The sequence below is a fragment of the Denticeps clupeoides genome, chromosome 10 (assembly GCF_900700375.1).
Source record: "Denticeps clupeoides chromosome 10, fDenClu1.1, whole genome shotgun sequence".
Taxonomy (NCBI): Eukaryota; Metazoa; Chordata; class Actinopteri; order Clupeiformes; family Denticipitidae; genus Denticeps; species Denticeps clupeoides.
This window is the reverse complement of record NC_041716.1, coordinates 2,197,173-2,220,656: the sequence shown is the minus strand read 5'-3', so window position 1 is coordinate 2,220,656 and position 23,484 is coordinate 2,197,173. Positions and strand designations below refer to the sequence as shown.

Sequence of the window (23,484 nt, the reverse complement as noted above, 5' to 3'; positions counted from 1 at the left end):
GACTTCCCTGGAAATGCCTTTACTGAAATCCCCTGATATTCCAGAAATTCCTTGACCCGTGGGAACCCTGTATAAATAAAGGAAAATGACAACATATAAGGGCATTTACCAGACAGGAGTGGTTTGATCTGCTTAATTCGTGTTGCCATGGCTGGTGTGAGTTTAGACTTGGCTTTAGGGTCCGTAGCCGTCGGCTCATCCGTCTCCATGGGGGCTAGAGCATCTCCGTCCAGACCCATTCCCTCCAGGAGCCCCTGGGCTGAGGGGTCAACACTCACTGGCAGGGAGTCAGTATCTGTTAAAAATCATTTATAAAGTATTTATTAAAAAAACAACAGTACATGACAACACAATCCATGAAAAGGGTTGGAAAGGGTTTTCTTATTTCCCCAAGAAAGGAAGTAGCTATTGTAAAGAAAGATTAAGCCATTAAAGTGAACAGATAAAATGGTACTTCCTTACTTGGAGGTCTATTTCCACCTCTGAGACACAGCAGAGGGGGGTTTGTCTCTTTACCGGTTCTCCTGCCTGAGGAGGTGGCTGCACCGCTGCCTGTTGGCTTCTCTTCCTTTGGCACCAGCTTCTGCATGTCGGCCTGGCCGAACTCACAGCCTGGGGGGAGGCTGCAGTGCGAAGGTTGAAAGAAAGAAGGTCGTGATGAGTGAAACGCTGGACGTCTCGGAGCTGCCCGCGACGGGCTACGTTAAACCGTTCCGAACCTGTTGGGCGTGCAGAGCGACAGCAGCACGGTGCTCTCCCACACAAGCGAGCAGTAGAGCTGGCTCAGTTTATTCAAGACGCTCAGGCCCAGCTGGGAGCCCCACTGGTTCACCGAGATGGCCCGGATTTCACTCTGACAGGGGGAGAGAGAGAGAGAGAGAGAGAGAGAGAGAGAGAGAGAGAGAAAAGGCGTAAGGCGAAAGGACAACGGAACACCACATTCAGACATTCGGACTGTGGACTGACCTGTCCAACCCTGCAGGTGTGGACAAACATGAGGATGTACGCATGTGCGGCGGTGAGCGCGTGGAGGAGGGGAGTGGCACGGGCTGACAACGTGGCATCGGTGACGTGGCCAGCGTTGGCCAGCTCCCTCAGCAACACCGAGCCACCGGGCACTTCAATCGGCCGGTGCAGTGGCTCCAGCGCAGAGAGTATGCAGTCAAGCTGGCACAAACCCTCCTGCAGAACTTTGGGCTCATGGGACAAAGTCTGGAGAAAGGAAGGAATTGGCCAGCGTTAAAACGACCCGTAAAAAAAAAAAAAAAAAAACACTACGGCAACCACCGAAAAACGCACAGCGACCCTTACCAATATGGACTTGCAGACCCCGGCCACAGCCTGGCAGGCAGCAGACGTCGGGAAATCAATAGGCAGGTTGGGCAAACCCAAGATGGACACGAGGGGCAGGAGCCCTTTCTGGTTGACGAACTCCTGACAGTGGTCATCAGTGGTGTTATTACTGAGAATGGACTCCACAAACTTCATCTGCAAGAGAAGGGGGAAATAAAACCAGGAATGTGGCCCAGGCGGCGCTGCCTTGTTTAATACCAACCCACACTCACCACGTTCAGGATGTAATCCATGAGAGGAATGGGAATCCTTTCCTCAGTCCCAACCACTCTGAAAAGGGGAAAGAATTTTCGGACAAATTAAGACTTCTGGTTCTGGTTCATGAAACTCAAATTTGATTTGACTGGTAGAACCGAAAAGAAGCCGGCAAGTCTTGCGCATGCACTCACTGTCTGTTGCTCTCTGGCTCCCCCTGCTGCTGGCTGAAGGTGTGGAGGGCTTCCTCCTCCTCCTCATCCTCACTAGACGCCTCCTCGGCAGCATGGTTGGAGCGGGCAGGGGGCACGGTCACGGTCCCATCCGCCTTCTGGATTGATGGTTTCTGGCAGATGTACTCAGGGGCTCGGCCCAGGTTACAGATCTCCTCCAGCAACTGGAGAGGGCGTGTCACAGCGAAATCCAAAGTCACAACTACACTTCTACAAGCTTACGCGTCTTATTCTCAGACGGCGCGTATGGATGCCGAACCTTGATGATGGCTGTGGTTGCATCGGTTTTTAAAGTGGGCTGGTGCCTCATCAGTTCATCCACTGCACTGCCCAGGTTTGACGCCGTGTCCCCTGTTACACACACGCCGTGATTAGCCTTGGTACGGCACCACCGTTCTCCCGGTGGTCCCTAACGAGAGACGTTCCAACGAACTCACCCAGCGGGTCGGAGCTGCGCCGCCGCCGCATGGCGGGCAGGTAGTCGGGCGAGAGCAGGACTTTGAAGAGGCGCTCGAACGGCTGGCACTGCACGAAGGAATGCAGGCCGCGGGCGTTTAGGCACAGGGCGCTGAAGACGTTGGGCAGCGAACCCAGCACCTCTCGAGTTGCAGGAACCTGGAGAGAGCGAGAGGGACACTGTGAGAGACAAACAGAGAGAAAAAAAGAAAGAAAGAAACATAGGAGGAAGGAGAAAAGGTGGCAGCAGAGTAAGACTAAGTCAGAGCAGAGATATTTATGCTTTTAAAAACTGATTTTAAATATATGTATATTTCTTCTATGTAAACCACTGGAAACAAAAAAATAAAAGGACAGACAGACATGGGAAAGGGAACGTGTGGCTAAAAACAGTAAGGAGACGCTATGAGGTCTCCAGAGCTAAGATGAAACAAGAGCGTTGGGCGCAACATTAAATAAAAGTTAAAAATAAAATAAAAAAAATGATCACACAAGAACAGCAACTCACATCTTTGATGAGCAGAGCGTGAAGCATCACATCAGTCAGTCCGTTATCCTGAAGAGACGACAGCAGAGATGGCTCCTGGAACACGAACACCGTCACCACCTCCGTGGCTGAGCGAAGTAATAAAGGAAAGAAAAAAAACACATTTTAAAAAAAAGGGGGCATAGCGGAGTGGGAGTTGAAACATACGATCGCAAAAAATATAGCAGGCGCCAACGTGCAGGCTGCTTTTCAATTAGCACTGTTCCGCTCGCCTCGGTTGCCAAGTGTGGGACCTTGAGGCTCAACGCGGCAGTCTACACACTCCGTTTTTTTACTGCGCGGCTGCCAAAGCGCAATGCCAGAGACGCAGACATCATTAGACATCAGACAGACTGATTGGGTTTTAGCGCTGGGGTAAAATCTCCGGCGTGTGGGTGAGGAGGAGGAGAGAAAATAAAAATAAAACCCCCACTCACCCAGGAGGAAGAGCGATGGACCGTAATACTCCGCATTGCTGATGATGTGCTTGAGTGAGGTAGGCAGGGACCCGTCCATTACTGAGAGCCACACACGGGGAGACAAAAAAAACAAAAAAACAAAACGGAATTAGCGAGACACGAATAAATTGGGTCGGCACTCGCGTGTGAAGTCTGCGATCATGCTAAAAACTCTGGAACGAACGCTGACCATGACGGATGCCATCAGAGAAGGCCGGGTCCTGAATGGCTTTCTTCAAGAAGTTCAGCATGGACTTCAACAGAGCTGCCCTCTGTGGGATGCACTGCACGCCTGAAATAACCAGAAGGCATTCAAACATTAATGTTCATGTTCAATGGACATGTTCAATGTATCTAGAAAATTTAAGTTCTGTATCTTTCACTTGCAGCACCCATGTTCGTGTTTATAAGGGCAATTTGCTGTGCATGCAGTGGATAGAACGTTAACCTACAAGAGTGATTCATCTAGCATTTATCATTCAGATCCAATAAATTTAATTATGAATAATTATTATTATTATAGTAACCTGTTCTGGGTGTGGAGGCCGTGCTGCTCTGTGCTCGGGTATCAGACTCTGCTTTGGAGCCTGTGGAGGTGGAAGGTCCAGGGCTGCTCTCCATAGCAACCTCAGACACTGAAAAAGCATGCAACACAATCATCAGCATAGCAACAGCACAGCGGCTTTTAGAAGACCAAGTTACCATGATACTGCATATCGAAATGATGCTAGTCACTAAATCCCAAGATGACATTACGCACGGTGCTTCAAGTCGCAATATGTAGAAAATGTTAAAAATGCACACTCACTGTCCGTGTCTGTGTCCATTTCCTCAGTGTCTGCCGCTGTGTTAGGCCTCTGGATCTTTGGCTTGATAACAAACGGACACTCTTTCCGAGACAGGTCCACCTCGTGCTGGTCATATGCACGCACAGACAAGAACATAGAGTTGAGCTAAACGTCAGACTCACGCCTCACTTCCAACAGACGCTGCATCCAAGACATACCTCCAATCTGCAGATGAATATGGAAAGGCCGCTGTGGGACTGAAAGGCAGCCATGTCCAAGTTTGTAATGAGGTCCACCACACGCACTGCCCGGGTAACAAAAGTGATCTGGTCTTGCTCGTCTCCTAGAAACTTGATCACCTGCAGAGTGGGAAAAAAATCACAGCTTTCACAGAAAAGAAACATTCTGCCACATTCAACAAATGAAAGGTTAAAGTTTTTTGTAATACTGTGGCCTAGTGGGCTCTGAACCAGTAGACCACAAAGACAAAAGGTTCAAACCCGAGCTTTCAACCATCGTGTCCCTGAGCAGGACGCTTAACCCTGAGTGTCTCCAGGGGGGGACTGTCCCTGTAACTACTGATTGTAACGCACTCTGAACAAAGGGTGCCTGCTAAATGCCGTAAATGTATTGTAACTAATAATTAATTATATCCAGTATAAATACAATGCAACTGAATTTAAAGATTGCAACAAATAATTTCACAATAGATTATACTATTACCATTCAAATACTACTAGAATATAAGGGGTGGTGGTATGAACCAGAAGAACCAGCTTCAAACCCCGCTTACTACCATTGTGTCCCTGAGCAGGACACTTAACCCTGAGTGTCTCCAGGGGGGACTGTCCCTGTAACTACTGATTGTAAGTCGCTCTGGATAAGGGCATCTGATAAATATTGTAAATGTAGAATACTGTTCAAAGTCGAATTCTATTGAAGATGACATTACATAAAATGACTTTACATACATAAAATGGAAAGAAAAAAAAAAAAGCTCATTTTTACAGACAAAACCCAATTTCACAAAACTTTAAAAAGTTCAACATAAGCATCGAAACACACTGATTATCATGATTTGCACAGAGGTGAAAGCAGAACACAGTCCAACTGATATGAGGCTTCTAAAGACAGGAAGCGAGACAGGAAATAGAGCTGTTAGGCCACGACAAGCCAAGGCTGAGGCAAAGGGTTTTACCTTCAACAGGGCCTCCATCATGCCACAGGAGACCAGCGCTTCACCCCCGGCATCGTAGCTGGCCAAGTGATACAGGAAGGAGAAGAGCGCTGTGGCAAACTGGTGCGGGTACGGATCCATGAGCGGGTCTGCCCGTGCAGAAGAACAGATCGTTTCACCGGAACCTTTAATCAGATTAAACACGGCGCGCCGTCTGCTGTTTGTTGATTCTTACCGATCATGGCCTGTATGCAGTTGCGCACCAGTACAGGTAGGAAGCCATGATAGGAGGCCGTGCCGGTGCAGTCGATGATGTTTGAGAGTTTAGGCGTCCGTTCCAGGTGAACAATTGATGTCAAAGTGCGGAGCGACGCCGCCTTGATGTCCTGACGTGACGAATAGGAATAAAGCTGAAGTTATAGCTCTATCTCATTTATCTACATGATCTCATTTATAGCCCCTTTAGCAGGAAATCAATGAAAAAGTGCATTATGAAAACAGGGGAAAGACCCTTAAATATTTTGGCCACCTATATACATTTGTCCCTTTGGCAGGCTGAATGCCAGCCCACTGTGCTGTGGCACCGTGGTCACACGGTCATCAAAGGTGAGAGAGGGAGGACGACCACGGAAGAGCACAAGCAAAAGCGACTGCTCACCACGAGCTGTTTGTCGGTGATCTGCAGAACGTCCACCAGCTCCTCTATAAGGCCGTTGTACAGAATACTGTTGGCAGACTCCTGGAGGGCGTTGGAGTACACTACAGGAGGAACGTTAAAAGAACGAATTATTTTTTTTGTTTTTTTTTTTTAAATCAAGGACATAGAGAAGAGTCTGATAAGAGTCTAGCAGTCAGGACCAGGCCTACGCTCCCACCTAGGATGGAGATGGCGTGCAGCCTGGCCTGCACGGCCTGCAGCCTCTTCTTGTGGTTGGAGAAGCCGTGAGCCAGCCTGATGTGCGTGAAGAGCAGGATCTGTTTGTCCTTGGGGATGTTGTACATGGCCGTCAGAGACTCCATGATTTCTGACGGACTTTCGGAGATCTGAACACGTGTTCAAAGATAATAATAAGTCCAACATTCATAAGCAGGAAACAGCTGAGGCATCACACCAACGTTGGAAAGATTTAAATCACCTTATCAAGTTGTTCAATGTGGATGTAGTGTAGTGTGTTGCTGCTTGACTGTTGAGGAAATGGATAAGTGTTACCAAACGTTAATTTTCCGTCATTATAACCGCATGGGGAAAAGTGATGTCTGTACCTTCCTTTCCACCTTGACCTCAGTGCTGGGTTCAGCGTAAAACTCAAAGTGCAGAGTGGTGGCACTAGGGGGGTATTTCTGCGTGGATGAGGGGAGAAGCGGGTCAAGCGAGCGCCTGAAAACCGCAGCCGGACTTAACATGAAGGTTCAACTCACCGACATGGGCAGGTCTCGGCAGCACTCGGCCAGGCCGAAGCCGTTCTCTTTGCCTCCCCAGCTCTGCGCAACGAAAGAACGGGTGAAACGTTTCAGGAAGACGCGACGTGACAGCGCAGAACGCGAAACCAGTCAGGATTGGCGGTAAAAAGCGCGCGCCGGGGTGCGCCGTACCTCGGCCAGGTGCTGCAGGCGGGCGAGCAGAGGAGTCCTCTTATCGGAGCCCAGCCTGGTGATGTAGTTGGAGCGCTTGCTGAATACGTAGAGCAGGTTGAGCACAGACAGGACCACCTGCATGTCGCATGACGCTAACAATGTGGTCAAGTGCTGTGAAGGAGGAAGGAGGGTAAATAAATAAATAAATAAATAAAATCGCACTAGAAAACACAGAGAGAGAGAGAGAGAGAGAGAGAGAGAGAGAGAGAGAGAGAGAGAGAGAGAGAGAGAGAGAGAGAGAGAGTGTAATACCTCTATAGAGCTGTACAGGTGCCGCGAGAAGCTATACTCAATCAGCAGAGCTGTGAAGTTCAGCACGGACAGCAGCAGGGCCTTCAGCTGACTGTTGTCTGGCCGGTCGCACACCAGCAGCCAAGACATGTTCTCCACCGTCTGCCCGGCGTCGCAGAGGATCCATCGAAGCGGTCGAGGAGGTCCACCCAGTGGTACAGCTCGCACTGGAGGAGGAGGAGGAGGAGCGTTCGCGGTCACACAGCGCGTCCGGACGTCGCGTGCGCGCCGGCGGCCCCGCCCCTCGGCGCCCCGGGGGACTCACCTTGCCGATGTTCCAGGTCTTGATCTGCTGCAGCTCCTGCAGAAGCTGTTCGTCGCTGCATCCCTTCAGCTTTTCGATGAGCGTTCTGCAGTCAGCAGGCTGCGGGCGGACGGACAACAGCGTTCAAAGCAGGCAGAGCGCGGTCAGAGAGACGAAATCCGTAGCGCACACTCACCGCTTCAGTGGGGGTTTTCTTTAGTTTGCTCCTGTCAACTTTCATGGTTGCTAGTTTTTACACCCTGTTCGATGAAAAAAAAAAAAAACACGCGAGCACGTTAGCTAAAGGGGGAAAAATGCCATTTCCAAGTTGACCTCAACTGCAATCATTAAAAAAAAAAAAGCCATCCATAAATACAGCCACATTTAATACGCCAACCAGCAGGGCACAGTGTGACCGACTGCTAGCAATGTGGCCGTGGCAAATATTTAAAAAGAAACAATGCGGACACACTTACTGTAAATGATTTGGCAAATCCAACTTAACAGCATGTTTCATTTACAATACCTGCGAAAAAGAAGAAATGCAACGTTGAAAAAAAAATGCCACGTGCCGCAGTCGCTCGGTTCACAGCAACGTGTGATGAAATCGCTCCTCGCCGAGGAGGCCTAACGAAAGCGGCCCCCGCGGTCCACCGGCGCAACGTGGACAAGGTCAAAATTTTTATTAAAACCCTTCTCTCCAGCCCACAACACAGCCTTGTAACCTAGGCCCTACAGACAAGGCATGTTACGCATTCAGATTTCAACGACTTTTCCAGAACTTCCATGACGTTACGGCCGCAGGAACCCTGTCCTAGATCCAGTGCATGAACAATTGTATGAGTGCGTTTGTTTTTTTGTTTATTCTACTCTACCTTGGTGACATTTTAAGGGAACTAAGCCGAGCCGGAATCGAGGGACGCCCGTCCGAGGTCAAATGCCGACACTTTGTTGAGCTCCGGGTCTCACTCTCTCAACACAAATCATGTTTGACGAGCTCGCCAAATAATCATAACAATAATGAAATTATTGGGGGAGTACGAGCGGGCCATACGGAATAGAGGGTGAGATGGAAGACGATGATGATAGCTGTTAGCATGACGAGGAACCTTCACTGTTCGCTGAGGAAATGAGAAACTGCGAGTTAAAATGTTCAAACACGCCATGGAAAAAGAAAAAGAAAAGGACGAAGAGTATCGCAAACTCACTCGCCGTCCAGCTAGCAGGGGGGGGGGATGCTACGTAGCAACCTCTAACTTGGAAGTCCGATTTAAACGCCTTATTCCTACATTTGAAGTCGGAGTAATCGTGTCGAAATAGGACTCGGGCTTCGAATACACGCGGTAGCGGACGAGGGTAAAAGCGGCAGACTCTGCTCTGATAGCCGGCAAGCTAACTTGACAAGTCCCGGGCAAAAAAAAAAAAAACGAGAAAAGCCGCTGTTGAAGCGCGGCAACTGGCACAAAACGGGACAGAGTGGAATTATTGCGAATACGGGCGGCACATCGCGACTGTTCGGCGCCGTCGTGGTGCTTCTTGTCCGGCGACGCGCTAAAGAACTAGCCGGCCGCCGAAAGCGGCGAGCTCCGCGGCCGGGCGACGCTAAGCTAACCCAGACTCCCGAAATGTGTCACCGCGAATTTCACCTTCCGCGCAGGCCGACTCGGGACGACGACGGCCGCCCGCACCGGGGATTGAAACGCGGGGACGAAGGGAGGGCGCGCCGCCGAACACCGGACGCGTACGAACTACAGGCCGCGGCGCGAACCGGCGCCGCCGCGGCCCCGAGCGACCACTCGAGCTCGGGGCTTCGGCGGGGCCTGCGCCGGAGCCAGCGCGCCTCTCGTCAACCGATTATGCCCCTCAAAATCGCACCGGCCGGCCGACCGCGGCCGCCGGCGCTGGGGCCTCCCGCTCAGCCCGGCCTCGGCGGATCGGAGGGCGCCGGCCACTCACCGGATCGGACGTGCGCTCGCCGCACGGGTCGCCCTGGCAGGCTGCGACGCGCATCACATCCCGCTGAATCATTCCCCCCCGAACGGGCCTAGCGGCACGCTGAGCCGAGACGCTGCATTTCAGCGTTCCCACCACCGTCGCTGCTGCTGCTGCTGCTACTGCTGCGGTGGCGGAGCCGGGGACTGACGTTTCATGTGGAGTGCGCCAGAAAAACAAGGTCCCGACTCATTTCCCACCAACCCGCCTCTTGATCTTGTACTACTTTGTCCAAAAATATCTATATAAATTTATGATGCGTGTAAATACATTAATTAGGGGGAAAATGTGTGAACAGTAATCACGTGTCCGTCTCCATGACTTACATTTACAGCATTTACCAGACGCCCTTATCCTGAGCGACTTACAATCAGTAGCTACAGGGACAGTCCCCCCCTGGAGACACTCAGGGTTAAGTGTCTTGCTTAGGGACACGATGGTAGTAAGCGGGGATTTGAACCTGGGTCTTCTGGTTCATAGGCGAGTGTGTTACCCACTAGGCCACTAACAGCCATCATTTTTTTTTCATAAAGCAAAGCGGAACGTGAATTCCCATTTCACGAATAGCTCCATTTAATGTTTTGAACCAGCGAACCACCAAGAAGCGGCTTTTGACAGAACGTGTGAGAAATTAAACGACTTTAACTTGTGTTAAACGCTAAAGGAGTGCGAGGCGAAGCGGGTTCTTTTTTATATATATATGTTCGTGGGGAACGAGGTTGCGGAGAACTGGGCCCGGAACCCGGAGTTGGAGCTCGTCTCTCGGTTCGCAGCGGCAGCTGCAACGAAACCTCAACTCCGTGCGGCTTTTTTATTTCGGACAACTTCGCTGCCTCTCCTCCCCCCCCCTGCCTTTTTACGTTATTGGCTGCATGTCACCTCAATTCCTTCCCAAAGCGCGACGCGGCCACGTTTGACGTGAGTACCACACCACTGCGGGGAATTTTCAGAACGTAAATTATATAAAAAAAAAAAGGCAGAAAGACACGGGTCCGTTTCAGGCCAGCTGGACCAACAGACCCGACGCCAAATGACGCGCGTCCGACGGGCGGAACAACGACTTTACGAAAGGCACAGTCACAGGCCCGGGCGGAATTCAACACACACGCCGTGTAAATAGACGCTACCCTCAAACTGTGTGTGTGTGTGTGTGTGTGCGCGACCACAATACAGTTCGGTCGGAGCGCAAATTAAAAATGGCGGTTCATACATGAGCAGAATGTCCGGACTTATGGCTGGCGGGAGGGGGGGGGCAAAAAAAAACGCCCGTTTTCCGCCCCCGCTCGGCCCGAGGCGCTGCCGCCGGCCTCTGCCGACCGTCCCATTCGACCGGCCGCCCGCGAACAGGCCGCGCTCGCCGCCGACACAGCGTTTCGGGGCACTTACCGCGTATGCGTCTCAATTTAACTTCTCCATCTTGCAGCAGCTAGCAGGGTAGGATGAACTCTCGCGAGATCCCGCGAGATCCTGCGCGGCTGCGGGAAGACGGAGCGCACGCCCCCCCTCCGGCCAAAACGATGAACTTGAGAACGGGCCCGCGGCGTTGTGCTTGTTTTATTACAACTTGATAAACGTATTCCCGTGGATAGGAAGGAAACTGAGCAGCAGTGTTATTATATTTATATTAAATTTTTTAATATTATCTTAAATATTTTCCTCATTGCATGTGATGAGGTGTCAAAGAGTGTGGTTGATCAAAACCAGAACTAACAGAACAATCAGAAGTAGTTTCTGTCTTCCTTAGACCAGGAACCTGCATGACATTTCCCACCCACTGCCAAACGCCGTAGTAAAAGTGACACGGACTTCACCTATCAGGGGTCATAAAGCTATGGCTGATGGCTTGCTATGGCTTGTGGCCGGTGGACGTCACAAAGTGGACCCCAAGGTCATTCCAAGATGGACTATATACCGCGAGTGCCAGAAGGTCAAGTTTGCTCAGTGGGCATCGGCTTTAAGGGCACTGCTATTTATAATGTACAATTGTGCGACTCTCCAGCCTCCATTAAAATAGTCATAAAATGCCACATTCCACCATTTCAGTTCATGATGGTGCAATGTCAAAAACAGGCAAAGCTTGGTTCAATAGAAATTTAATGCAAAATAGCTTTGTTAATTGAAACCTAACATTCTTGATGAATATGTTTTGAGATATTTATTTAACCCCAAAAGCGGCATAACTGGAGCCAGGAATTCCAATTAAAGGCAGTCTATTTAACATGTAATCTATGCACAGTCATATTTTATCTACTTCTAATTTAACAAATTACATTTCAGATTTGTGGAAAAAAAGGTCAATTTTCAAATGTTTTTGGAACCTACAACAGTATACTGGATCTTCCAATGTATCAACTTTACAGCAGCAGTGATCCTTATGAATATTGTTTAATTTAAATTTTTTTACAAATTACTGTTAGTGGCACTTCCGTCATATGTATGGACCCACTGTGAAGTTCCCAAAAACTTGGGATGTAGAGTAAATTAGTTGCTACTTGCTGGAAATTCTGATGCAATGTGAATTTTATTTTTTCTGAAGATACATTTACTTATTCATTGTATTATGCTGCCTTCAAAGTTGATGTAAGTAAATGCTAGTAAGAAAAATAAATAAAGAAAAATCTTTAGCATAAAAACTTGGGTGGGGGCATCCTTCGGGTGGAGGCACCACATTTTTGGTGTACATGGACAAATGTCAATGAAAAAATTACAAATGTAAGGATTATTTAGTTAGAAAATATTGGATTATATTTAACCCCTTTGGACCAAATATTTAAAAAAATAAGCAACAAATATATCAACAATTACTGATATTAAAAGACCATAAGCAAAATAAAAACATTACATAGAACATATCTACTGAGTACATCGTTACATTACCAATAAACGAGACAAACTAAAATTGCAATTACTGCATACAAATAATAACTAAAATTTCTTACACTCTGCAAACATTTTGATGTATTTTACACAATGTGTCTGTTATCAAGAAATATTATAATGCAAACAAAAACCCTTAAAACTATTTTTTTTTAATTACAGAAACTATGTACAGTGAAGTCTATTAAAACTGCTGCTGTGTCCCGTGTCCCCAGACTGAACTATAGTTCGTCACAGGAAGAGCATTCCCCATTCTAAGCATCTCAGTATTCCTCAAATGCACTATATATGACATTTATTGTCAGGCCGACAAAGAATTTCAAAGTAGGACACCTGATCTCAGAGTGACTGGGTGAATAAAAAAAAATATGCACATCTAAAAAAACAAAATTTTGCATAATGCAAAATGGGACTAAAATGCAACACTATTAAACAAGCTAGCATCAAGGCTTCAGAACATACTAGTACTCTATATATCTATATCATTCTGAATGTATAGATAGGCATCTAAATATGTTTCTAAAAAAAATAATAATAATAATAATAATAATAAATTTCACAAACATCAATAAAGCAAATTATGAACCGCGAGATCACAAAAACTTGTACGGCTGTACATGCTAGCATCTGTGACAGAGGTATAATTACAAATTAAACTAATGTGTTGGGTAGGAGAACATTTAAAGATTGCCTCAATAAGAACAAAAAAGGCAATCCCATTTGAAGCAGTCATGGTTGTGTCCCTTTCATACGAGTCAAGTGCATCCTGCGGTTCCCCTTAAAAGCTCCCTTGCAGGCATGCACACATGACAGCTTCTGACAGCTTCGGTTTTTTGAAACTGGTCACTGTAGACCGCTTACCATGTTTAAAAATCAGCCATTTTGAGGACTACCTGGAATTTGCTTGAATTGTTTTACTGAATCTAGCCACATATCTAAAGCGTTTTGCCACTTTGGAAGAGTGTGAATGTTGCAAAAGGTGAAAGGAAACATACAAAATCCGAGCACACATGTGGAGGTAAGGGTAGAGCCACTACATAATGTGATCAAGGGCATACAGATACATGTATAATACACAGGTCACTCAGTCACATCCCTGGCACTTAGCGATGCACGGGTCAACTGGTCCTGATATCTGTCCAGATTGGCTTTTTTAAAAATTCCCCATTTAAAGTTTTTTAAAAAGACTTCAAAAACAAAACAAAAAAAACCCTAAAGGGTTTTCCCCTCCCAAAAAAAAAAAAAAAAAATCACCTTTAAACATAAAATTAAATGTTTAAAAAAAAACCAAAAAAAAAAAAAACCCGTGCATCACTACCTCAAACAAAGTCAGACCGCCCTCCTCATACATCCCGTTTCCTTCGGATTTACACCTTGCCCTTCTGTTCATAATATTAGTCCCACTTGTCTCTCACAGAAGCAGTTTGCCATTGCGGTGAATTTTCAGAATTTTTCCCAGTCTCTGTTTCGCTGTCGCAAGTCCTTTTTTTGGACGTTTTCCTGGTGACAGAAAAGACAAGACAGAACGATCAGCACCAGACTGGTGGCAATGCGTGGGAAAGGTGAAAGCCTACATACCTTGTCCTGTCGCAGCTGCCCCAGGGCTGACTTGTCCAGCCGGAGACGGGGCAGTTGGGGAGTAGCTGCTGCTGTTCTGTGGGGAGAGGGAGGGTCGCCTGGAGGTCAGGAACACCCCTGGTGCCATGGCAGCGCTGCCTCTTGGCCCCCCGGGTCCGAAGGGGCCTGGACCGGCTGTGTACTCGTGGTCCAGGAGACTGGCAGAGAAGGCTTCAACTCTCCTCTCCTCAGGCATCGAGTCTGCTGGAGGCTCAGTGCTCATCAGGGGGGAGGCGGGTGAGGGTTCTATCTGGGGCTGGGGAGCAGGGGGAGCTTGTGGCCTCTTTTTGGTGTATTTCCTCTTTGTGGTTTTCTGATGCTCCTGGTTGTAACACAAGACAGCATGAGACCATACAATCTGCTTATAAGACAGCCATTATTGCACAGTGTAGAACTTACCTGCTGTGCCAGCTTAGCTGCGGCTGCAGCAAGTCCAGTCTCCACCGATGCCACCCTCACCCCTTCCCTTACTGGGCGCTCTTGCTTGGGCAGTGTTGGCGTAACACGAGCTGGAAAACAGGGAGTTACACGCGTTTAGCAAACACAATTCTGCACAATCTCAAGAAAGAGGGAAAGCTACACCAACGATTGCTGAAAGCTACACTCTGCGCACAAAACAGTGAAATATGCTCGTTGGCTGGCGACAAGCTACAGCCAATCAGAGCACAGCAAATTATAATGTTTTACGAGAAGAAGGAGGTCATTTCCAGCATCACGTCTTCCATACCTTGGTTTTGAAGACCTAATAGACCAGGAGCGGGTGAATGTGTAGCTACGCACAATGAACCCTCTCTATGAACAACCCAATTGCAGGTTTCTCTAAATAGTCCTAGATAAAATTAATTATTATTATTATTATTAATAATAATGTAGACATTAGAGCGATATGAAGGGCAGCTGTCACTCAATGCATGAAACAGAGGACATGGTTTAGTGTGAATCGTGGCGTCATCTCTGCGCAACTACTCTGTGTTAAATAACACATCTCATAGGCTTTAATGCCAGCTGTGTCCTTATAGATGTGTCCCACACATTTGAGGGTGTGTGAAGGTACCTTTGGGACTCCATGGTGTGTCGTCCCAGTTCCTCTTCCTTTTCATTTTTGACTTTGATGCATGGTCCTCCTCATCGGATTCCAATGAAGGATAGACTAAGAAATCAGAAAAATTCCCATAAATAAACGAGGGGTGCAATGATACAATCAAGCACTGGATTGGGGTCCAGATCAAGATCAGATTTACTCTTTCTTAATTGCAAATATAAGACCAAATAATTTATATAAAAGAAGACAGAACGTGACAAAAAACAATAACTAAAGCACAGACTAAACAACTGCCACAAATACTAGAATAAAACTAAAATTAAGACAGACCGCCAACGGTTTTGGACCCATCCAAAAAATCCACCCCTCACCATATTCTGAGTCCTTGAAGCAGGTGCCTAATGTCTCCTGCTCATCAGGGCTTTCTTCATCACTAAGATGACGGGCCGGCCGTTTGATTGGCCGCTTTCCTGGCCTCTGGATGGGGGCCTTTTTCTCACTCTTCTTGGGACCTCCCATCATCCAGGTTGCCCTGCCACCCTTCTCCTTCACCAGTCCCAGACCCTCAGCATGGACACCAGAAACTGAGAGGGGAGAGGAGGATGTTGACGACGAAGAAGAGGGAGGGTTGGCCATGGACAGCATGCCCTGGATTGCATCCCGTGTGCTGGGGGAAGCAGGGGCTTCCTCTCTAATAAAAAAAAAAAAAAAAAAAAAAAAGGGAACAAATGTAATGCCTAAAATGTATTGGATTTACCGGATTTAGCACCCAATAAAAGGTAAATGCGGTACCTGAGAGCCGAGTCCAGACCGGCCACCTGCTTACTGGCCTTTAGTAAGTCCAGTATTCCTCCAGCTCCTCCTTTGACTCCTTGCACCGTTATAGTCTCCTCATCTGTGGTATAGTCCTCCTAAAGGTCCCGCATAGGAACATAAATGACACGTCGCTTGCCACATAAGGACATATAATCCTTTAGAAACACAGGGAGGACGCCACGCTCACCTCAATATCAAAGTCGACCTCGCCTGGCTCCCTGACACGGTTCGGATCCGAGCAGGGCTTGGCCCGCGGGAGCTTTCTAGGTAGACCTACATGCAAGCACAATAATCTGGTTTGAGTAGGGCCTTTCCAATCCATGAGTGTACTCGACTCATGTGGACGAGGTCACATGTCAAGGGTGTTGCCGCATCCATACTTCATCAACCCTAGAAACCTATATTACTCCAGGGCCAAGTCTCACCAACAAATTTTTTCTTGTTGGGCGGTGCACGGCGGCGAGGGGGGGGGCGTCTCATCTATCTGCAACTCGTCTTCTGACTCCAGATCCGACTCCAGGGCAGAACTACCAACGAGAGCCTGGAACTGAGAGGCGTGCCCTGCACCGTTGCTGCTGTCCAAATGACCAACCTTCTTCCTGTTAATTTAGGGATTTTTTTAAAAGACAGCAAGGTAATGGAATACAATGGAAAAGGGGGTACATTTGATCACTAAGACATCTTACCCTTGAAACTTGCCATTGGTCAGCACCAGTTTTAGTTTACTCTTGTTTAGCTTGCCTTCAAAGTCATCCAGCTCCAACTGGAACAGACAGGTGACAAGACACAACTTCATATTTCATTTTGAACTGGCTTAACCATCTCACTGCTGCGACAACTTAAAGTGGCTTTAATTTAGTGTTACTAACTGTTCCTTGTTTGTCGTGCTTGTCTAAATTTGCACGGTCATATCTCACACACTTTATTTCATGCCATTTCCACTGTGTGTAATTGTACATGGCCTTGATTTAACCCACAGTATTACCTTGTTCTTATTCTTGGCTTTATTTCCAGGTTGGAATTTCTTGAGCGTATGCTTGGTGTGAATCTCAAGAAGATCCAGCTCCCCTGCCTCTGGTTTCATGTCCTTGCACTTCTGTCCCTTCTTTTTGGCCCCTGGCAGGCCTGTGTCTCCATCAGCAACTCCATCTTTTGGCTTTGGACCCCTCTTTTTGCCTGGAGGCCGGCCAGAATTAAACGATGCAGCCATTGGGACTTTGGGCTGAGTGGACTGGAAACTCTGGGCACCAGCAAAAGGAGCTACACTCCGACCCAAGTTCTGCTGAAAGATATCCTGAAAAAAAAAAAGAGAGAAGATCCTGACATAAAATTTCACTTTGTGAGATTAATGAACATGAATGTTGTGGTGGCCTAGCAGGTAAGAGAGTGGACCCGTAACCAGAAGGTTGCAGGTTAGAAAACCCGAACCACCCTGGTGCCACTGAGGTGCCACTGTGCAAAGCACCGCCCCCACACACTGCTCCCTGGGAGCCTGTCATGGCTGCACACTGCTCACCAAGGGTGATGGGATAAAAGCAGAGGACGCATTTCATTGTCTGCTCCATGACCATGCTGATGCCCCCTCAACTTTTACAGGCCGCTCGCCTCCTCATTAGCATTTAAAGCTACAGACATTGAAACGGCGCGTCCTGGGAAATCTCATCGTGGGACTGGATCAAAGTGGCTGTAATTCTGCAATAAGGCTAAATTTCGGAAAAAGACTTAGGGGACCAATAAGACCAGAAAAAAAAAAATCATAGGAGACCTCAATGCATGTGGAAACAGTGTAAATAGCTGAGAGTAACTGTGACACAGAAGCAGACACATCAGGTTCCCCCAACCCTCTGGCTCTACCCTCCACCAGCTGTGCGCCTTCACTCACCTCCACTAGACGTATCTCCTTGGCCAGGTCCTTCACGAGCTGCTGGGTCTTTATGGTTTCTGGAATCTCGTCCTCGTGCTCTGTCAGAGCCTGCAGGAACAAACCAGCACAGCGGATCGTGAGACGCCTTCAGTAAAGTAACTCAATAACTCAGTTTGGACGTCCATGCCGCTAAATACCTCTTTGCGAGTCCAGGCGCGAAAGGCGTTATTCAAAGCTTTAGCTCCGTGGACCAGGTAAGAGGCAGGATGCCGGCGATTTTCTCTTAGACCTGATAGCAAAAACACAAACCTGATTAATGGTCATGTCATTGTCAATATAAAATGATATCTAATGTAAGCAAACAGTTTGAATCCCACCATGTAAAGCATTTATAGTATTACAATGTTCAAAATGAGCCATAAAAATACTAATAATAAATAGTCAAATTGGTTGACAGTGTAAAGTCAAAGAGTCTCACCTCGGAAAGTGTCAAGCAGGTGTTTGCCCACATACCAGCACACAGTCTCAAAGTTTGGGAACTTGAAAAGGTCAGCTGTGCTCAGCCTTTTCTCAATCTCATAGGCCCTAAAAGATAAAGAAATGTGCACACATCAGACAATGGAATTTAAGGACATTTTGAAGTCCTCATTTTTGTGACAAAAAATTATTCTGTCCATTAAAATAACATCAATCCAGACATTTTGACTTTAAACAAGGTGGTAGTAGCCTAGTGGGTAACACACCAGAAGACCCAGGTTCAAACCCCACTTACTACCATCGTCCCTGAGCAAGACACTTAACCCTGAGTGTCTCCAGGGGGGACTGTCCCAAATATCAAACAATAACATTGCTAATGCTTTAAATGACAATACAAGTTGGGAATGGCTGCTAATCAACTGAATGTAGAAGCACGTTGTCAGCAACAGACATACACCTTCAGAAATCTAGTAGATTCCTAAAAATCTAAACTAAAAGTTGTTTTGACACAAAACCAACCGAAGCTGCATGTCAATGTTGAGGCTGTGAAGGAAGTTCCCGCCAAACGCCAGGCAGTCCACTGGGGTGAGCACAGCATGAATCCATCCTGTCCAGAGAACAGTTATTTCAGGATGACAGCCTGGCTCATAGTTACCCATATAAGAGCCACACAGTGTCACGTGGTCCCCTACCTGTTGGGATGAAGAGTGTGTTCCCCTGCTTCACAGAGCACTTGTAGCACATGTCCACCTGATCTCCGAAGAACAACTCGTTCTGATTGGAGGAGGAGCTCCAGCGCTCAAACAATGACAAATTAGCAGGGGTGGGACGGACCAGGTAGAAGATCTTTTCACCCTGTAGAATCACATGCAATAATTAATGGTTTCGAAATTTAAATCTATATAGATTTAAATCTTTATGCAAGGCAAACTCACTCGAAGCACATGGTACCACACAGACGTCCCTCCAAAGTCAACATGGAAGTCGGTGTAGCTGTCCTTCACACCCATCAAGCAATACTTCTGCACATTAGGCCGTTCAAAAATAGACTCTTCCGGCCACAGATTTTCCACCCAGGACAACTTCCTTACAATCTTCGGAGTTTCCACTAAGTTAGATAACCTACAACAATAATAATTGCTCACTGAGAGAGGAGAACGCACGAAAATCTTAATTTTCAGACATGTATAAACCATACCTGGTCTCTGAAAATTCCAAGCTTATAACATTGAGCACGCGGTCCCTGTTGGGGCTGTTGTAGTACTCCACAAACTCGCCAAGTTTCATCTTCAGGTCAGCTTGGCGATTCACGTCGATCACATCAATCTCCTTATCGTAACCTGCAACCAAACCAAATAAAAAAATTTAAAAAAATCATGACTTAAAGACAAACAGTGAAGAACTAAAGCTAAATATAGACAATGATACACTAAATTGCATTAATTGGGAAAATTCTTACCAATGTAATGTTCCACATCAGAGACGGTGAAAGACGACGGGGGCAGGTTCATGCCCAGCCCGTCCCTTCTCAGCACCAGAACGGGAACGCTGAAGGAGCGCTCTTCCAGAAACTCGACTGTGAGCTGAGCACCAGCTGGCTTCAGCAGAATCTCATCGGCACTAAAACGAACGAGAAAGAGATTGTCCGAAACTCTGCCGGGCGGGCAAGCAGTTCAACGCCTCGCGCTTGCGTGAGGCTACAGGAGCGTTCACTTACCTCGGGAAGGTGCGGCTCCGTAACTCCCGCACGAACTGGGGACTGCCAGTCTGCACCAGTCGCCCGGAATCTCTTCTAGCATCCGACTGCTTGTGACCGCCACGGCGCTTCCGCACTAGACAAACCGGGGCAATCGTGGCGTTACGGCTAAGCTTTTGCACGTTGTCGGTACATGCTACCATGATCCTCCGAACACGATAGTCCGAAAGCCATGTCCACTCACCCCCAAGAACTGATATATCACTCATTCAGGAGACATGCGTCCCAAACCCAGAAAGTTAATAAAAATAAAGGGAACTTACTGACTGGAGGCCCATGAGTGACCTGACAGTTGGGACAGTGATACAGGTCTATTTCTGCAGCTTTGTCCTCCTCCACCCCAACACAGCTAGAGCAACAACAACACAAAAAAGAAGAAATGCAACATGAGCCCGGTGAACATTTGTAAAAAAAAAAAAAAAAAAAATTGCATCGTTCAGCGAGCGCAGCGCTCAGTCACCTTCCATGAAACCAGTCCTGACAGACGTCACACTCGATCATGAAGCGGGTCACGTCGTAGGGCAGACGGCACAGGCAGTACACGGGAACCGAGGCCATCCTGGCAACGCCTGCGAGCGGCAAGGCCGAGTTCCGTGGCTGTGGCTCAATGCAGGTTGGGGTTGGGGGAGGCAGTTTCCAGGTTCTCTCGAGCCAAGTTCACCGTTTATACGCCCCACGCTGAGCTTGGCATGGCGCCGCACCTGTCAGACACACACACACACACACTTCAGTACATTCATTCATACCGCAGCCCAGCTAGCTTCTTTTGATGCTCCATGCTGATTGGCTACCATCACCACCACCTTCATCAATTTGTCTTATTTTAACACCAGCACACGCCACCGTCCACGTGGTTTTAAAGCAGAACCCGAATGAGTGACCCAGCCTAAATAAACAGCAAATATGATGTGCGATTAGGCGAAGTTGGCCGGGGTCTGCGATCGGGGCAAATCCTTTAGGGCGGATTATGGCATTACCAAAGTGACACGTTGCCTTGTGCAGTTAAGAAGTTACGGGACTGAGCACACGATCCGCGAACTCGACACTTTCGCAGTTTAAGTCCGCTATTCAAGTCTAGCGGCTCAGGCTGCCTTACTCGGCTAGCCGGCGGGCTAACGCCAGCGCTCGCTTTCACACTGACAGCCGACGAGAATCAATCAAGCAGCGAAGGAGAAGCCGTTTCACTAGCGCGGCCGGAGGGTTCAATTACCAGCGACACTCGGAATTAAATGGAAAACGTCGCTCCGATCCGCCGACGGGTTTAAGCCTATTAGCCGGCGCGCTAACAACTGTTAGCATTTAGCGAGCGAGCGGGGCGCTTTGTTTACAGGCCCGCGGCAGCCCGCAGCGAGTTATTTACTCCGCTTTTAACCGCACTCGCGTTCGGAGGTCGGGCCGGAGGTGGTGCTATTCGTCTGCAGAATTCCCGTGATGGAGGGAAGGACGGGGAGGAAGAAAAAAAAAAAAAAAAAGAACGCTCGGCAAAAAGCTTACCGGGTGGAGAGCGTCACACGGGGCGGAGGGCCGCGCGTTCCATGGCGCCGCGGGAATCTTACGCTAATCCGAGGCTCGGCGCGGCCTTCTGGGCTTCGCGGCGATCGTCCGAAACGCTCCCGTATCTCATCTCCTTCGCGTACAAACCCGGCCCGCGGGAGTCCGTGGAGGTTCAACGCGGGGACGGGGCAGCGCGGAGGACCGTGGGCTCAGGCGGAGCGCGTCGGAAGTGGCTGCGGGCGGAGCGGTCGCATCTCAGCCCGTCCGCGCAGGGGAGCAGCGCCGCTGTCTGTCCGCACAACTCGGAACAATAAAGTTGGTTTCGCACGCTGTCCTGGACACAAGCCCTCGATCTGTCACCGGGGACAAAACACCGCGGATAAAGTCCAACATTTGCTCAGTAGAGACACCCAATTAATATTTTGACTCCATTAAAAATAAATACGTCCTCCCTTTAATCGTCCACTTAGGTGAAAGTAAAAAACAATTTCCCTTCACGAGGAAATGCATAATTTCCTAAAGTAAAAATCCAGGGATTTATAATGACTGGTGTCCTAAATTCAAATTTTTCAAATTAAAATGTTATTTGTCACATACATAGTCATACACGGTATGATAAGCAGTGAAATGCTTGTAATTTTTTAAAATCATTTTTCGAATCCCTGTTTAAATAAAGTGTATTTAACCCTTAAAAACTCGGCTCCTTCGTTATCTTGCGTCTGTACGTGCATAAAAATAAAGCGAACGAGTGAATTTAGCGAACGAGTGAATTTCCTGACAGTGAAAGTGAAGTGAGTGTCATTGTGAAACACTGCAGCACAGCACACGGTGACACAACGAAATGTGTCCTCTGCTTTTAACCATCACCTTTATTGAGGTTAATAGTCCCAGTTAATGGCAGATGAACAAAAAAAATATTTCTCCACAAGCCACACAACTGCATTTACACAACATTCAATGCCATTACAAGCAATACACTTCCAAATACAAAAAAACCAAAAACAATATTGAATGCACTTTTTAAATAAGAGCAACATGGAGTGGGATGTGCAACGAGGCATTGTTTAATTCAATTTCAGATTAAATTAAAGAGAGAAAACTAAGGTAATAAATATGTATAAAATACATTATAAAACACATTACAAACAAGATCTGAACTGCGTGCAAAAGTTATAAAATAGAATGGATGTGCATATTGTATAATTATCATTTCCAGAAAATATTCCAACTCCTATTGGACAGGAAGTCAGCTGATGATGTTTAGGCCTAGCCCCATGCTTGGATGCTGAGGTTGGGTTTCGCCCCATCTTCGCCCCATCTCTTCACCTGTCCCTCAGTAAATGTGTCAGCGGGTGAGTTGCTATGATCAGGTAACAGGTGTGGTGATGTGTTTTGCTGGTTAAGACGTCACAAGGCTTGATGATGGAGTTCTGGCTTGGTTTTAGCAGGCCAAACAGAAAGCAGTGATCTCGTTTGCTGTGGTTCTGCAGAGTGAAAGTGAAGTGATTGCCACTGTTAAACACAGCACAGCACACGGTGACATGGTGAAACATGTCCTCTGCTCTTAACCATCACCCTTGGTGAGCAGTGGGCAGCCATGACAGGCGCCCGGGGAGCAGTGTGTGGGGACGGTGCTTTGCTCAGCGGCACCTCAGTGACACCTTGGCAGATCGGGATTCGAACCGGCAACCTTCTTATTACAGGTCCGCTTCCTTAACTGCTAGGCCACTGCTGCCCCAGAGACAGAATATCCACCGCCTGCAACAGTAGTTCCCACCTTTCTGTAGTGTGATACAAATAAGACACAAAATGCAGATCATAAATCATAAAGTGCATTTGACAGAAGAACCTAATTGCATATTTCCAATTTAACTTGGTTTGCTGTGCAATTCCTACTTGTCCAGGAGAGGGAGACAAATGGCAACGTTGCTTTATGTGCCACTTGGGTTCATTTTAAATCCATTATTAGGTGACAATGATTGATTACCATACTCAATACCAGATTCAGCTTGAGAATAATGTTTTGGTAAAGTTCAGGTCATGCCAGTTTGATCTTACACTACAGGTTGCCAATGTTTTTGTGTGATTTCTTCATTTCAGAGACTTTTTAATTGCAAAGAGAACAAAAAGTGAAAGTGAAGTGATTGTTATTGTGAAACACTGCAGCGCAGCACATGGTGACACGGTGAAACG

At 47.5% G+C, this 23,484-nt stretch overlaps 2 protein-coding genes across 2 annotated transcripts in view; both read right to left on the bottom strand.

Moving 5' to 3' along the window:
* huwe1 (HECT, UBA and WWE domain containing E3 ubiquitin protein ligase 1) overlaps positions 1 to 10,809 on the bottom strand; it is a 38,317-nt gene extending 27,508 nt beyond the window's left edge. The window contains 29 exon segments of the mRNA XM_028992920.1: positions 110 to 295; positions 517 to 623; positions 720 to 853; positions 967 to 1,212; positions 1,312 to 1,488; positions 1,566 to 1,623; positions 1,743 to 1,945; positions 2,041 to 2,132; positions 2,219 to 2,396; positions 2,746 to 2,852; positions 3,201 to 3,281; positions 3,412 to 3,513; positions 3,749 to 3,856; positions 4,030 to 4,135; positions 4,228 to 4,368; positions 5,208 to 5,335; positions 5,422 to 5,572; positions 5,845 to 5,945; positions 6,062 to 6,230; positions 6,323 to 6,370; positions 6,450 to 6,527; positions 6,606 to 6,668; positions 6,780 to 6,932; positions 7,074 to 7,234; positions 7,237 to 7,279; positions 7,378 to 7,476; positions 7,553 to 7,616; positions 7,833 to 7,882; positions 10,735 to 10,809. Of these exon segments, the coding sequence (XP_028848753.1) occupies positions 110 to 295; positions 517 to 623; positions 720 to 853; positions 967 to 1,212; positions 1,312 to 1,488; positions 1,566 to 1,623; positions 1,743 to 1,945; positions 2,041 to 2,132; positions 2,219 to 2,396; positions 2,746 to 2,852; positions 3,201 to 3,281; positions 3,412 to 3,513; positions 3,749 to 3,856; positions 4,030 to 4,135; positions 4,228 to 4,368; positions 5,208 to 5,335; positions 5,422 to 5,572; positions 5,845 to 5,945; positions 6,062 to 6,230; positions 6,323 to 6,370; positions 6,450 to 6,527; positions 6,606 to 6,668; positions 6,780 to 6,932; positions 7,074 to 7,234; positions 7,237 to 7,279; positions 7,378 to 7,476; positions 7,553 to 7,597 (3,265 nt within the window). The 5' untranslated portion in view covers positions 7,598 to 7,616; positions 7,833 to 7,882; positions 10,735 to 10,809.
* Positions 10,810 to 11,850: 1,041 nt separating this feature from the next.
* phf8 (PHD finger protein 8) lies at positions 11,851 to 21,594 on the bottom strand. Its single transcript, XM_028994571.1, is given in 23 exon segments — positions 11,851 to 13,725; positions 13,804 to 14,164; positions 14,242 to 14,351; positions 14,897 to 14,992; positions 15,256 to 15,575; positions 15,677 to 15,795; positions 15,888 to 15,973; positions 16,126 to 16,171; positions 16,173 to 16,299; positions 16,387 to 16,463; positions 16,686 to 16,994; positions 17,583 to 17,672; positions 17,762 to 17,853; positions 18,043 to 18,149; positions 18,561 to 18,648; positions 18,734 to 18,896; positions 18,977 to 19,163; positions 19,240 to 19,381; positions 19,501 to 19,661; positions 19,759 to 19,873; positions 20,061 to 20,146; positions 20,258 to 20,498; positions 21,292 to 21,594. Coding segments are annotated over 22 exon segments (3,069 nt in total). The 5' UTR covers positions 20,356 to 20,498; positions 21,292 to 21,594; the 3' UTR covers positions 11,851 to 13,636.
* Positions 21,595 to 23,484: the final 1,890 nt, after the last annotated feature.